At 46.7% G+C, this 15946-nt stretch overlaps 1 protein-coding gene across 1 annotated transcript; it reads left to right on the top strand.

The window, feature by feature from the left end:
* Positions 1-1307: 1307 nt before the first annotated feature.
* Positions 1308-7027, top strand: EN1 (engrailed homeobox 1). The gene is made up of 3 exons (XM_036747821.1): positions 1308-1767; positions 1837-2283; positions 6711-7027. Exons 1-3 carry the CDS (start codon positions 1308-1310, stop codon positions 7025-7027), a joined length of 1224 nt encoding a protein of 407 aa, XP_036603716.1.
* The last annotated feature ends 8919 nt before the right edge of the window (positions 7028-15946 follow it).

Below are 15946 nucleotides of genomic sequence, written 5' to 3'. Positions count from 1 at the left end.
CTTGCCCCGGATAGTTCCCTTGGTTCGATTAAGAAAAAGAGAAAAAAATCAATCTTTAAATCTGTATCAAATTAAACTACTGATTAATAACATCCGAGAGCAAATTTCACATCTTATATCACCTTTGTAACCATCATTATCACCATGATTATCACTCATGCCCACTCCAGTCAAATGAAGACTTCTCAATCTGCATAGCAGAACGCAAAAGAATGAGTTTCTGGGAGGGAGGGAGGAAGCGACAAAAGTCTTTCCCCTCTGACCCTGCCTGGCCTTGCAGAATATGGACCCGTCAGCCTATCCTGTATGACTTGAACAAGTTTTTCTTATGGAGTTAATTTCATATTTGCCAATACTCCAGATGACACCCTCCACACACATACTTGGGGAGAGGGGAAGGGAAGAGTTGGAGGCCGGGCGTAGGAAGAAGGGGAACTTTTGGGAGGGGGTGGTAGCGGTGAAGAGTGGGGGTGGAGGAAGAGACGAGTGGAGAATGGACGCGCCAGGCTACCCGGCGACTCCCCCTCTCCCCGCTGCAACCCTAAGGATTATTTATCCGCAAAGTTCCAAGCCCACTCATTGGCCTGCGTCACGGGTGTCAGCGAGAGTCGCGGTTCGCTATTGGCCCCTCACACGTGCGGCCCAGACTCACGTGCTTCCGGTTTGAATGCAAAAAGTGTGCCTGGGTGATTTTTTTTTTTTTAAGAGAGAGAGTTTGTGCAAAGATCGGAGCTGTCAGAGATTTGAAAAAAAAAAAAAAGGAAAAGAAAAAAAAAAAAAGCCCAGGCGCGGTGGTGGAGACACTCTCTCCCTGCAAAAAAAGCAAAGGCGATTAAAGGCGCTGCCAACCTCGAGCTGTGGGCAAAGCTGAGCATGACACTTGGGGAAGTCAAACCCCTCACTATTGCTTAGGAAGATGGCTAGATATTAAGGACTCGATTTTTTTTCTTTAAGAAAAAAATATTTTATTAGGGGAGCTCCTCCTCGTGTGGCTTTCCTTCCTTAAAAAAAAAATACAACAACAAAAACTGAATCTGGTTGCAAAAAGAAATAGCGAAGTGTCTTCATTTCTGGATATCTGCAAATTAGAGAGGAAAACAGATCTGCTCGGTAAAAGACAGATTCGAGACAAGCGTCTGATCTTTTTTTCCCTTTTCTTTTTCTTCTCCTTTTCCTTCTCCTCCTTTTTCTCCTTCCTCTCCTTCTTTCCTCCCCGCACCCCCACCGGCCACTGGCAAAGTGGGGTGGAGAGCGAAGCGGGGGGGAGGGGGAAGGAAGCCGCGTCCGGGGCGGCGGGGCGGCTGAGTATGGAAGAGCAGCAGCCCGAGCATAACAGTCAGCGCGACTCCACCATAGGCACTGCGAGCCACAGCAGCAGCAGCGGCAGCAGCGGCAGCAGCAGCGGCAGCAGCAGCAGCAGCAACAGCAACAGCAGCAGCAGCGGGAGCAGCAGCAGCGGCAGCGATGGAGACAGCGTCCCAGTGTCCCCGCAGCAAGCTCCCTCCTCTCCTGCAGCACCCTGCCTCCAGCCCCTACCCCACCACCATCACCACCACCACCACCACCACCACCACCATCACCACCAGCCCCCGCCGCCGCCGCAGCCGATGCCAGCGCCTCCTCACCAGCCTCCCCCACCGCCGCCGCCGCCGCCCCAGCAGCACCGCACCACCAACTTTTTCATAGACAACATCCTAAGGCCAGACTTTGGTTGCAAGAAGGAGCAGCAGCAGCAACAGCAGCTCTTGGTTGGAACGGGAGGAGGAGGTGGCAGTAGTGCTGGTGTTGGTGCTGGTGCTGGTGCTGGTGGAGGAGGAGGAGGAGGAGGAGGAGGAGGAGGAGGAGGAGGAGGCCGGACGGAGAGAGACAGAGGCCAGACAGCCGCAGGTAGAGACCCGGCCAATTCTCTGGGCACGAGGCCGGCCAACCCGGCCTCACTTCTCTGCCCGGCAGATGCGAACTGTGTGACGCCCGACGGCTCCGCGCCGGCTCCGGCCGCGGCCGCTTCCAAAGCCAACCCAGCGGCGGCGGCGGCTGCTGCTGCCGCCGCCGCGGCGGCCGTGGCGGCTGCCGCAGCTGCAGCAGCGGCTGCGTCCAAGCCTTCGGAAGGCAGCGGGGGCAGTACTGCAGCAACTGGCGCTAAATACGGGGAACATGGGAACCCGGCTATTCTACTCATGGGCTCGGCCAACGGCGGGCCAGTGGTTAAAACTGACTCGCAGCAACCGCTAGTATGGCCCGCTTGGGTCTACTGTACGCGTTATTCAGATCGCCCATCTTCTGGTGAGTACACCCTTTGAAGTGAGTCCTCACTCCCCTGTCCCTCTAGGGTCATCGGTGGACACTCCCCACCCCCACCCCCTCCAAGAGCTCTTAGAAACCAAAATAATAATGCATTTTCCTTCCCCCGCCCCTCCCAACCTATCCTATTCCTTTCTCTGTTTCTCTTGCTTCCACTTCTCGCATATTTTATTTGTTCCCCCTTTTCTGCGATGCTTTCATCTTTCGCCCAGCCTGAAGTTCTGGAACAGTTGGGGCTGGGCACCAGGGAAGATTCACTGTTGAATTCCTAACACTTTAAAGTATAGTTCATAATATCGTTTTTCCTTTTTCTGGGGTTGGCTAAGGACTTGTGTTTAATAAAGATGGGAAGGCCCAGGCTAGAGAGTTCGGTCTCATATCGACAAGATCATAGGCTGCAATTATAGATATGTGTGCATTAGAATTTATACACACTAGTAATATTCTGCAATACTGATGAGAGAGAGGGAGAGAGAGAGAGAGAGAGAGAGAGAGAGAGAGAGAGAGAGAGAGAGAGAGAGAGAGAGAGAGAATTTTTCCTTGGGTACGGGGAAGGAGAGGCCCAGTCGTGGAGCAAAGAAACAAGGGGCTTTTGTAGAATAATGTCAGAAAGGAATCACAAGATTCCCTGGGCTGGTAGGAGAAAGTAGGCGTTAAGATAGTACAGGAGATGAATCTTAGCTTTTAGAAGAAGGAGGTGGAGAGGACAATCTATAGGACAGTAAGAGGATCGAAGGAAAGAGAAGCTTGAGCAGGCCCGAAGACCAGCTTGAGTCTCGCTGCTTGCACTGCTGTTTGCCTGCCAAACTCGTCTCTCAAAGCCCTCTGTTCCCGTTAGCCCCCTTTCCTTTTATCTCAGTCAAGACTCAACACCTACCACTCGCGATTGTTTTGAGGTGTCTCCCCCCCAATGCCTTTTTTCCTCTTTGGTATCACAAGGACCTTAGCGTGGTTTCCATCGGAGGGTCTCCCTCTTCACTGGGCTGCTCCTAGGTTATTTCCTCAGTGTCGGACATTGGGTGTCTCAATCATTAGCCCCATAGTTCCCTTTCAGTCTTAGTGGGGAGAGAAGGAATCCACACCTTCCCGGTTCCCAAATCCCATTCCAGTCAAGCCCAGCCTGGGCTGAGGAAAGAGGTGGTGTTCAGAGAAGAGACTATTAGGTGGGATTCAGAACTCTATGCAGGTATCCGGGAGTCTCCCAGCTCCCCATTACCGTTTTCTTTTCCCTTCAGTTCGGTCCCGAATTCCTTGGGCTGCAGAGCCAATCGATAGGTCGCTATCAGCTCCAGTCATCTCGATCCCCCCGTTATTGACACGTCCGTCTCCCTGAACCTCCGAAAAGCCGCTTTGATTGACTCGCCTGATGGATAGAGTGATTGAGCTGTCAGGTCGGCTGCTAGGGCTGGCCGGGGAGAAACGATTTTATTGCCTGTGCTCAGTGTGTCCATACACATGCACCAATATAAACCCAGTCTCAGACACAGGAAGGGGTCTAGGCCTCTCTGGCTATGATCGTCCCTTCTCCCTTCACATTACCAAAAAAAATAAATTGTTTTCTCCTTCCTCATTGGGGTTCTTTTACCTTGTCTAGGTCAGCGTCTTTGCGCTTGGCATCGGAAGTTTTAGCGCTAGGGGCCCTGTTGTATCTCCTGTAACTTTCTGGATCCTACGATTATTCTAGAAAGAATGGAGACTTGCATTTTGATTTGTAGTGGGAAGTGGACTTTAGGAGTCTGGTCTCCACCTGGAAGAAAAAAAACTCAATTTGCAATCACCTAGAAAGCTTTCCAACCAGGAAAGTTGAACTCCAGGATCTCATCAAAGGGTTTCCAGCCTAACCTAGTATTTTGATACTGTGATACTGTATTCTCTTTCTCTGGGATGAAGAGAGTGGGTTATCTTAGAGGAAGATGCCAAGCCTGTCCCCAATCTCCAACCTATACACAGGAATGGCCTGGCTATCAGGCCCCAGATTCCCTAGGCCCTGACTGTAACCATCAAAAGCTAATGGTGCTTCCCCTTGGGGCTCAGTGTGAGGTTCATACCTCTACTCCATCTACTAATCGGAGACTAGAGTTTATTCAAAGCTTCCTTGTTTATATTCTCTTCTGGCAGAAGCCAAGCGATGTGGCCTGTTTTTCTTGATGGTGGCACTCACTGGAGTACTCCTCCAAGGCTTTAGGGTTTTTATAAATAGCAAGGATTTGTTTAGCTGGCTTCTTTGAAAGGCCAGGAGACTTCAGCCCCCACTGTGTATCCCTTCTCAAAATCTTCATTTCTAACCTTTCCATCCTCTATTGCAAGATTCCCAGAGAATCAAATATCAGCAAAAATAGACTGGGCATGTAGGTGTACTGAAGCATGGATCAGGTAGAAGGATAGGCCAACTGACAGCTGTGTGATCTCAAAATCTCTATCTGTCTGTCTATTTATGTAGCTCCGTTTGGAATTCTCTGTCCTTATCTCTATCCTAATTCCCTGTCTTCTACCAACTGTCAGAGGACCAATGGAACCTAGGTGTATGAAGACTCCACAGGCTTGCAGAATATAGCAGCTGGGGTCCATGGGGTCCATGGGTTCTGGCTACTGTATGCTTATGTCCTTGGCCTCTGGATGAAGCCCTGAATTATATGTAGAAGCTTTTTTTCCCCCTATTGCCCTTCTCTCATTTGTGTTTTGGTCCATAAATATCGGCCAGGGAAGCAAATGTCCAGGGAAAGCTTTATCTTGAAAATAGCAAGAGGGACTAAAAATTCCGATTCCAATTCCGATTTCCCTGTTTCCTTTTTTTTCCCCTTTCGTTACAATTTGTTTCCTTTTGTTGGTTGGTTTCTTTTTACAATTCATGAAATAAATAGTAGAGGCCTTAAAAACATAAAAATACTCAAAGCCAATGAATTTCGAAATTACTAGAGGATGGCATCACCGCGACCGTCTGGTTAGAGGCAGGTATCCCTTTCCAACAAGGGAACATTTACCAAGTGGTCATTTGGGAAGAGAAAGCAATAGGGTTACTGCTTGGGGGCGCTTGCAAAGGTTCACTGTTGATCATGCTGAGTTTTTCGGTTCCTCTCTAACCTTAGCCCGGCCATGGCTCTTTCCAGCTGTTCTGGGTGTAGAGTGCCCTTGCAGTCAATATATTTCCCGCAGCCCCTGGGTCTGGCCTCACTTCAGCTGGCGGCGAAGAAACTTGTCTGTAACAGAAGGCATGGAACTTCCTCTCTTTCCGCGGCGGGGTCTGGCATTCTCCAGGGTCTCACAGAAAATAACGGAAAGGAAGCGGGCCTGGGGCGCTTGAGCCCAACCGGGTCCGGGTTAGAGCGAAGTTTGTGGCGGAAAGAAAAACGGCTAAGGGCCGGGGCCAGGGGAAAGCAGTCTATTGCTTGGTCTTTCTCAGGAGGCCTTGACCCCGCGGGCTTAATTTTCTCAATCTCTTTGCTTTTCTTCTGATGCGGGTGAGGGTGGGGGTGGAGTGGGTTTTTCTGGACTGGGAGGCCAGAGGTGGAGGGGTGGCAACAGAGATGCTGTCTTGGTAAAGAACAGTGGGTATTGGTTTGAAGTGGTTTCTACTAGCATTTATTTTCTCAGCCTTGGTGGAACGGGGACCTGAGATATTGGAAGTTAAAGGAGTGGTCGTAAAGTGGGGGGTAAGGGGGACAGACAAAGTGATTCGGCTGGGGTTCCAGCTGGGGTGTCAGCTCCTCCTCTCCCAACTGCCTTGTCCCCTTCCTCATTGTCATGGTGGGAATGGCTGGTCCCAGCCTGCAGAGTCTGCTTCCATAGGCCGATTTTGGGTTTCCCGTGTGGGGAAGAAGTGAGCAGAAGGAAAGAAAGCTGGGCGGGGACCCAGATTTTGTTCCTAGCAATTCCTTTCTTCCTGAGATTATCTGCCGCTTCTCTGGTCCCAGGATTTCTGGGGCCTGGCTAGTTAGAATCATTCGCAGGTGAATGCCTTTGGCTCTCACCTCTACCCCAATTCTTTTAACTAGTAGTGCTAGCAAGAGGGGGAAATCCTATAAGCTTCCTCTTTTTCTCCTTCGGTCTAGATTGAGATTGTGGGGGTCCTGCAGCTGTCGGCCATTTTTTTCTTTCTCATTCTTTACTCCTCATCAGACAGAAGAGTTGGTAATACGGGACAATTGGTTTGGTCCAGGGAAGACTGTTTCTTGAATTGGGGGTGGGGTCGGGATGCTATGGATGAGAGGGAGGGGGACTTCGAAAACAGAAGAGGCTTTAGTAGCCAAGAACTATGATGCACCCCCTTTCACTGATACAATTCACACAGCTGCCTTTCCACCTTCCTCTTTCTCTCCCCCCTCCCCATTTTCTTCCCTCTTTACCCGTTTCTCTCTGTCCTCTCCCTCCCCTTTGCCTTCCCCTCCCTGGCCTGTCTCCCTCCCATGTAGGTCCCCGCACCAGGAAGCTGAAGAAGAAGAAGAATGAGAAGGAAGACAAGCGGCCGCGGACGGCGTTCACCGCAGAGCAGCTGCAGAGACTCAAGGCGGAGTTCCAGGCGAACCGCTACATCACCGAGCAACGCCGGCAGACCCTGGCCCAGGAGCTCAGCCTCAACGAGTCCCAGATCAAAATCTGGTTCCAGAACAAACGGGCTAAGATCAAGAAGGCCACAGGCATTAAGAACGGCCTGGCTCTGCACCTCATGGCCCAGGGACTTTACAACCATTCCACGACCACGGTACAGGACAAAGAGGAGAGCGAGTAGCCACTTCCCCCTTCTCCCCCACCCCCATCCCCTGCTTCACGCTGTCTCCTGACACCCTCCCATCCCCACCCTCTCCTCGTTCCCCTCCTCCGGCTCAAACGATTTTTTTTTCCAGTGAAGAAATAATAAACAAAAGAGAAGTGGGGGGGGGGAAGACTACGAACGGCAAGTCATGTTGAAAGAAAAAAATTTTTTAAAAAGAGAGACTCGGACAGGTGCTATCGAAATCAGATCTATTCTCTATTAATAGTATAAGGGACGAAAATGCGAACACTTAAATCTCTATATAGCCAAACAGCTTACGACCTTGTATATATTTAATTTCAGGTAAGGAAAAAAATATGTGTAGCGATCTCTATTTGCTGGACATTTTATTAATCTCCTTTATTATTATTATTGTTATAATTATTATAATAATTATTATTATTTTTATCCCTCCCCCTTTCCCGTGTTTCGTTTGCGTTGCGTTTTTCTTTTGAATGTGGTCGCTTCTTGGTCCTCCCTCTCCTCCCACCCCTCCACCCCTCTTCACCGCATCACTGTCTCTGCCTATCTCGGACTTTTCTTTGTGTGTGTGTGTGTGTGTGTGTGTGTGTGTGTGTGTGTGTGTGTGCCGCGTGTTTCTCTCCTTTAGTCTCTCCCACCTTCCTCATTCTTTCTTCCTTTTCTTCCTTTCTTCCTTCCCTCTCCCTCCCTTTTTTCTGAGACCTGTTTCGACCCCACAGACTGCGAGACTGAACCGCCGCTACAAGCCAAAGATTTTATTATGTTCAGAAACCTGTAGTCTGAAATAAAGTGTACACTGTGTTCACAACCCCGCTTCGTTCCTTCTCTTTTGGTCCTTTGCCGGTCCACCGGACTTGGGCTTGGGCTGGTTGACTTCTTCTGACTGGCCACTCGCGCCAGACTGGGTTTTCTGGAAAGGGCGGATGGCGGGCAGAGTGGGACCTGAGCAACCTTCACTCCTTCCCATACTCCGCGAGTAGGCATGGAGTAGGCCACGGGAAGCCAGCTATCTACTCCACAGGGCGATTCTAGGCCAAAGCAATCTCTAGAGAAATGGGACTTCCGTCTCGGGGCCACGAAATTCAAGGGAATCTCAGATCTCAACGGGAAACAAATGCCCATCAATGGGGCGAAGGGGAAGGAAAAGCAGGAATGGGGGAAAATGCCAATAACAGAGCACTTTTTCTTCTGGGGGAGTGCCCAGTGTTGGGTTGACCTAGGCTTTGCCCAGACTGGCACGTGGACCCGACCCGGGAAGCTGTGCTCTCAGCGCCCTCGTGCCCCTTCTCTCTTTAATACGTGTTTCCTCTAAGTCAGAGGATGGAAGAGGGTCTCCCTGCAAGGAGGTGGGGGTGGGGTGCGACGGGGATCCCTTCTGAAAATTATCTTTACTCGGCAGCCCGTTGCTTAGCAGCCTCTTAGTAAAGAATTGTCCTTTTCTGCCCCCATCCCTCTACTCCCTCGGCAGACTTTGCTGCTTTTATTCACACAGGTTTTCGTTTGCGAGAAATCGATTCAGTCTGGGGACTGTGTGTGTGTGTGTGTGTGTGTGTGTGTGTGTGTGTGTGTGCATGGCTTAGGGTATGAGGAAGGGAACGAACCCACCACTAGTTTCAGCCTAACCTCCTGACCAGCGCTCTCTATCTCGCTTCAAGAGAACTAGGCTCAAAGGCTTCGTTAGTCTGGGATATTCACAGCCACTGTCTTAGGTTACTGTTAGCATTGTTAAGGTTATCAGTGTTTACTCGACTGCCCCTAAGGAGATTGAGATGAAAGTTTATTATAACAATACTGTAATAATATTTTAATAGTAAAATACATAGCAAGACTCCAAACAATAAAAAGCAACCACACCCATAATAAACATTCCCATCTTACCGGGATGGGAGACATTCAAGAACACTCCAGGTCTGTGTGCTCTCTCCATTGCCCCCTCTTCCAGTTTTCCCCAGATCCTCCAGAAGAAGGAACAAGGGAAGAACATCAGGTTGCTTTTTATGTCTCCAGTGACTTTTTTTTTGGAGGGGGGAGGGAAGGGAGAAACCTGAGTAGTTGCCCGTTTTCTTCCGTCTGTGAATGGTTGTGTCTATTTGTCGTTTGGATATTTTCTCTGGGAATGTAAAAAACAAAACATAAAACGAGTCTTTGCTCTTTACTTCTACTTCTCCACCTATTCCACCCTCACTGGTGGGTGCCTGTGTGTTGTAAGAATGGGTCATAATGGTTTCTTTCTTTGGGTTCATTTTTATTTTATTACTACTTTGACCTAGCCTGTGATTATTAAAATCAACTAAGGATAAGTTGACTGGTTACTTTCCAACCCTCTGGTTTCTTTACATTTAGGTTGAGATAATTTTCTCTTTTGAACCCGGGTGAGGACCAGCCCTCCAGGATCTCAGTAAACAAAAATGTCATCAATTTCTCAGGATCTGGGTTCAGAGGCAAAGAGGGGGAAGGATACATCGAAATTCCCACATCAACTGCAAACATTATTTCGGTCAATTACTTTATCCTTCATTTTTTCACCTTTCCAATCTATAGGTGAGGTGGAATGAGGAGAATAAAAACCCTACGATAGTTGAGATGAGCATCACCACAGGAATGGCGGCTTATGCTGGCTTTCTGGCACTTGTTTGGTTTAACTGTTTCCAATTGGGAAATGGAATCTATGGGCTGATCAGGTTCCTCCAAGTTTGAGGAGATTAAGATTTTCTTTCAAATCAGAAAAGATTTATCCAACTCCATTACTACAAATCTCTCAAGGAATCCCAATTCAGTTTAATTCAATTCAACAAATAGTCATAACAAGTTTGGGGGGTTCAGATAGAATCCAGCAGCTCTCTCTTCCCCAGCTTGGATAAAGTCAGAATAATGTGTGCGCGCGCGCGCTCGCGACACACACACACACACAGAGACAGAGAGAGAGAGAGAGGTGGGGCGGGGAGGAGATTGGGATAGATTTTAGAGAGTTAAACTAATTAAGAATTAAGAATAGGGAGTGCAACAAGAGTCAGGCATAACTTATACAAAAAAAGGTTTCCCACTCCCACCTTATTCTGAGTCCTTTTCTCATTCTATAACTCAAGGAAAAAGAGAGGACAAAGGGTGGCATCAGTGGAAAATTGCTCAAGTTAAAGTTTCCTTCAATATGATCAACCTATATGTGAGAAAACTAGAGAAGGTCACTTGTTTCATAGCTTCTTCCTTTTTTTACTTTCATTAGGTTCCCCTTTCAAGTTTTTGCTGCCTGTTTTCCAATGAGAAGAGACTAGATTTGTCGAGGTCTCAGGCAAGGGATGTGTATCTGTGTGTCTGTGTAGGTGTGTGTTTGTGTTTATGTATGTATGTATGTATGTATGTGTTTATGTGTGTTGTCGGTAAGAGAATCACACTGTCCCATTCCTTTTCATCCTTTGATCAGAGTAGAGCAGACAGGATCTCTTTCCCTGGAGTCCCTCCTATCTTCAACCTAGATGAGGATAGGGAGGGGAAGAAAAGAGAGCAGCAATCATTCATTGTGTAATCAAGATGAATTGAAGATGTCATTATTTTGTATTATTGTTCTAAGTGGTTTTCCATCTATTTGTTTATTCTCACTCTTCCACCACAGAAATAGATTGAGAAATTATTTTTCTTCCTATTACACAGATCTGGAAACTGAGAGCTAAATGTGTTTATGCTCACACACCATATTAGTGGCAGATCCCAAGGCCAGAATCCAAAAGTCTCTTGATTCAGTCTAGTGCTTTGACTAAAGATGTCTTCTCTGATTCTGTGTTCTGTTTCTGGATGTCTTTCCTCTGTTCTAGAAAATTGACTTTGAATCCTTGTTTTCTCCACACCCAAATCCAGTCCCCATCCCTAGACCTCTTCCTCAATGATCAGACTATTTCCTTGTTAGCACCTTTAGGAAAAGTAATAATAACCATAAAAGGAATTGATTTCTGTGATTTATGGGGCTGGCTTAGCAAACTGTATATGAATTAAAGTCTGAGGCTGCACTGAAATAAATATCAGAAAGCACCATCAAAATTTCCCTCATTTTCTTTTGCTTTTAAAGATGAATTGAACCATAAACTTAAATCTCCCTCTGCCCAGGAGGAAACAGACTACTATCTAAGTCCAAACAGTATTGATCCAAGGTCCTTTTGTAGGCAAAGGTCTCTGTTTTCTAGTGGAAACTCAACTTTCTTTTTTTTTTTCCCTCTCAAGGATGCTGAAAGTGTGTGTGTGTGTGTGTGTGTGTGTGTGTGTGTGTGTGTGTATGTGTGTGTGTGTGTATGGAAGAGGGCTTTTTGTCCAATCCTCTCAAGTCCAGCCTAGCACAGACCCCAAGCAGAGCAGTTCTTGCCTAGCAAAAAGACCAAGAGTAAGCTTTTGGCTCTTTCTTCCGGTGACCACAGAAGCAATAGCTTGCTTTCCCAACCAGTGGCTGACTTTGAAAATGTTTCCAAAGCAAGAAACTCACCCCACCTGCCCTCCACACCCCACTTCTTCTCTTCTCTACTTGGGGAATAAAAGCCAGAGCCTAAGAAGTGATGGGACAACCAGATGCATAACAATTAGTGAGAGGGCATGAGAGGGTGATCCCTAAGGTAAGAGAAAGAAAAAGAGAGGAGAGCTGACTCAAACTATTTTTCACTCTACTTTCTTTGCTTTGTTTGCCTTCACCCCATTTCTCTGTCAGAGACTATCTCTTCATCTCGCTTATATCTCTGTCTATCAGTAGTTCTTGGTTTTCAATCATAGATCTTCCTTCCTCTGCTATATGGTCCCTGTGACAGGGTATTCCTTACCGCCACCCCCCCCCCCTCCCCATGGGATGGAGGTCAAAGACTAATTCTGGTCTTGGTTTACTCTTTCACCTCTCTCCTGGGGCAGGGAGCTGTCCCTCCAGTACAGGTCTTCGGAAGGGTAGGCAACTCTAATCCAAATGAAGAACTGAGTTCGAATTAGATAGCAGGTTTATTTCCTCATCAGAGATCTTAATCATCAAAGAAGAAAGGGACCTTGATCTTTTCTCTGTTGCCCTTTTCCTCTCCCCCTTGCTTCAACACACACACACACACACACACACACACACACACACACACACACACACACACACAGAGGCATGTACCAACAACTATGCAGTCTGAACACACCCAAAACATTAACACTTAAGAGGAATCTATTATATGTTCACAATAAGAGGAATTTGCTCTTCAAAGAAAGAGACCATTGTGTTCTGCCTCCTCTATTCCTATCTAGAGATGGACCTTCACAGCTCAGTTCCCCATACTGTTTAGGTTTGTCAAGGCTGGAACTTGAACCTGCATGAAGAAATATTAGGAAGGAAAAAGTTATTCCTGGGGAATTTGGGACAGATTAGGAGCAGAATGGTCCAGACAATGAAATTCTGAGAGTACAGTGGCCTAAGGGCCTGAGGGCATTTTAGGTTGCCTTCTTCTTGGGTCCTCACCTCCCTCAAGTACAGAAGCTGGAAGTTGGGCCTTTCTTGGGTCAGGAAGAGCTGAGGACACAGCAGCCTGGGAACTGGCCAGGAGAACATCAAGTGCTTTCTTTGCCGGGGGAGGGGGGGTACAGCGTGTCTCTTTGTACACACAGAGAATGCCAGGCAGTGCAAGAAACCCCAATAGTAGTTACCACACACACACACACACACACACACACACACACTGCACCACACAGATTTTCCAACCTCATCAAAGCATAAGCACTCTTCATCAGCACCTCCATCCCTTCCCTGAACAGAAATCTTGGGCAAAGAGTCAGGAGTGAAAACAGACTAGTTACTGATTATTAGTAAGGAATTCTCGAATCTGGATCCTAAGCTTTGGAGGTTTCCTGCAGCTAATGCTGGTGCTGGAGTTTGCTTGATATTTTAGTTAAGTGATATACACTACTCACACACACACTCAAAAAATCTCTTGCTTTGAGGAGCTCACAGCAGCCAGACACATGAAAAGTGAGGAAAGCTTATTATGTGTATTCCAAATATTTGTGCAAGACCTTTTCCTCACTCTTTCTCTTCTTTGTGTGTTGTATGTATGCCCATGTGTTTCTGAAAAGAGGAAAGTTGAGGAATTTTCTTCGGAAACTGGCACATTTGCTGAAATACAGAGGATTTCAAATATCTATCCCTGACACTGACTCTCACTTTCTGGGACCTGTGGAACTTTTCATTTGAGCAGAAGAAGGGTTTGGCAGGAGCGGTGAATCACCTCCCTTTTTCCTAAGTCCTGTACACCCAATGGAACTTTCACCCCATTGCTCTCCTCCCACTGTATATCATGTGGATTCCACCTACTGTACACTTCTATAAACACTATAAAGGAGAGCAGACATCAAGACAGTGGGTCTTTGCTCAATGAATGTTTCTAAGGCTGCACATCTAGGTTACTGCTTTTGGTTTGGGACACTATCACTATCACACTTGTTCACTGCACTGAGACAGATCTAGGCTGCCAGTAAGTATAGCAATAATAATTATACACCCACAATGAACATATATTCCTGGGTTGCATAATTGGATTAAGATTGGTACTTACTATGGGAGAAGAGATCTAAAAAATCTTCAAGTAAAACCTCTGAAGTGCTGGCTTGGACAGAGCCATAATAGCAGATCCCCAAATTCTTAGCCAACAAACCAGAAGTTCTGTTTTTGGACAAAAGGAAGTTACAGTTAAATGTACTGGTATAATTGACTTCACATTTTAGAAGCATTGCCACTATTTATTTTGAAAACATATAGCTTCTCCAACTTATGAATTAAGGCAAAGAAATACAGACATCCAAATAGTGGGGAATTCACTGTCCTCACCTTCTTCACCACAACCCCCTTCCCTTCCTACTCTGTCTCCTCTCTCCTCTCCTCTCCTCTCCTCTCCTGTCCTCTCCTCTCCTCTCCTCTCCTGTCCTCTCCTCTTCTTCTCTTCCCTTCTCCTTTCCTTTCCTCTCCTCCTCTCCTCTCTTCACTCTCTCTTTCTCTCCTCATCTCCAGAAGAAAGTGGCATTCGTCTTTAGGGAACAATTCAGAAGGTAGTACCTCAGATCAGAGAATTCTTTGAAAGGGAGTGTGGTGAAGTAAAAAATATCTAGACTGAGTCAGGAGAGACCTAGATTTGAATCCTGTTTCTGACACCAGTGCTGTGATCACGGACAAGTCACTTAATCACTTTGACCCTCAGTTCCCCCTTTTGTAAAACTGGAACTAACTCACTTGTTTTATGAATCAAATGAGATATATGTAAAGGGCTTTGAAAACTGAAGATCTACATAAGTGTCAGTTGCAATTATTATTCCAACAAGAGACTGTTGTAACATTATTAGCCAATGTAGCTCCTATAATTATAAAGATTTTATATTTCAAGAGAGGTAGCTTGGTGAAATAGAAAGTGCTCTAGATTTAGAATCAGAAGCCTCCAGTTCTGGCTTGAACTTTAGCCTGGTAATCTGGAACATGTCACTTAACCTTTCTAGTCCACAGGTTCCTCATCTGTAAAATCAGGGTATCATTCTAGATGACCTGAGGATAATACTAGCAGTGTGAACCTGAGTGAGTTATTTTACCTCCAGAAGTCTCATCTTTCTCCTTTGAGACAAATGGGCATTATAATGGGGAAAGATCTTTGTAAAACGATAAAACTCCATAAAAGTGAATTATGTGTCAGATCAGCCTAATTTTAAAATGTAGGATGTCCCAACAAGCCTTAGTGCACTTTGAAGCTATTTAAGCTTATAATGGCTTAAAATTTCACTAAGACTTTTTGGGGCATCCCATATATTAATATGATCAATAATGCTTTGTATTGTGTCCTATTAAGATCAGGGCTAACAAAGCATCCTCTTATCTTTCCCCCTGAAGTTTGTTTGGAGAACCTCTTAGTCCTGTTTTCACTTACCCTTGAATTTGAGGTAGAAGTATTCCGTATTCACTGTCTCAGGACCATCCCCTCTCAGTTTATATTCCAAAGAGCTCCCTTTCCTTCAGATTGAAGTAAGGCTCCCCCATGCAAGGGTTCCCACACGTCTTCCCTAAGCACTACCACCCTGCATTCAGTGTGGCTGGGCGTTGTTGGTCTTGGAGCTAACGACTTGGGAAAGGTTGGGAGCCATGCATCTGCACCTGGTCTTTAGAGACACTTGAATCTTTCGAGCCCTGCGTCAGCATCAGCCTCTAGAGAATTCTCTTTCAGGTTCAGCACTAGCCGGAGGAAAGGGTACTTGTTTCTCTCCCGAGGTATCTAAGTTCACAGCGTAGAGGAACCATTCCTTTTTTATGTCCCTCCCAACGGAAACTCTTTGGCAGAGGTGCTCCTCTGTCTTCTGACTTAAATTTAGCTACCCTAGGACTCTAGAAATAGATCAGCTGAGGAGACCATTAACACCACCCAGGGTCTAGTCCTCTAGAAATACATTCCTTTCCTGTGATTTTTCCTTCGGTCACTAATTGGGATTATGGGGTTAAGTTGCAGTCCCTAAATGCTCTGTCTTCCTCACTCAAACTAACACCCCAAACTCGAATCTTTGCTATCCCACTGAGAGGGGGATGGTGACAATGTCTACCTTCGTTCTCCTTACTCTTTGGAAATAGCTGTCTCCCTCACTCATCGCCTTTTACTGCTTTTCCCAGGGCTGAGAGACCCCATGGACTTTTGGAGTCCCAACCGGACTCCCCGTTTAGCAGGTTCCAGGCCCCAAAACAGCATCCAGGTGTGTGGTCTGTACCTGCCAGAAGTCTCTTTTTATCTGTTTTGATTTGTCTTCGCAGATTTTACTTCCTTTTTCTGTGTCTTTTTTTTTTTTTTTTTGTCTCGGCCTCTGACTCATAGATGCTTCCTGTCTCCCTCTGCGTTTCCCTCTCTGCTGCAGCATTTCACTCTCCCTCTCCGGTCTCTGAATTTGTCTCTT

Source organism: Trichosurus vulpecula, chromosome 2 (assembly GCF_011100635.1).
Source record: "Trichosurus vulpecula isolate mTriVul1 chromosome 2, mTriVul1.pri, whole genome shotgun sequence".
Lineage (NCBI taxonomy): Eukaryota > Metazoa > Chordata > Mammalia > Diprotodontia > Phalangeridae > Trichosurus > Trichosurus vulpecula.
This window is presented reverse-complemented; position numbering and strand designations above follow the sequence as displayed.

Coding starts and splice junctions, on each gene's coding strand:
- EN1 (XM_036747821.1), top strand. CDS start 1,308: ATGGAAGAGCAGCAGCCCGAGCATAACAGTCAGCGCGACTCCACCATA. Junction 1,768..1,836: donor GGTTGGAACGGGAGGAGGAG/GTGGCAGTAGTG, acceptor GAGGAGGAGGAG/GAGGAGGAGGAGGAGGCCGG. Junction 2,284..6,710: donor TTCAGATCGCCCATCTTCTG/GTGAGTACACCC, acceptor CCTCCCATGTAG/GTCCCCGCACCAGGAAGCTG.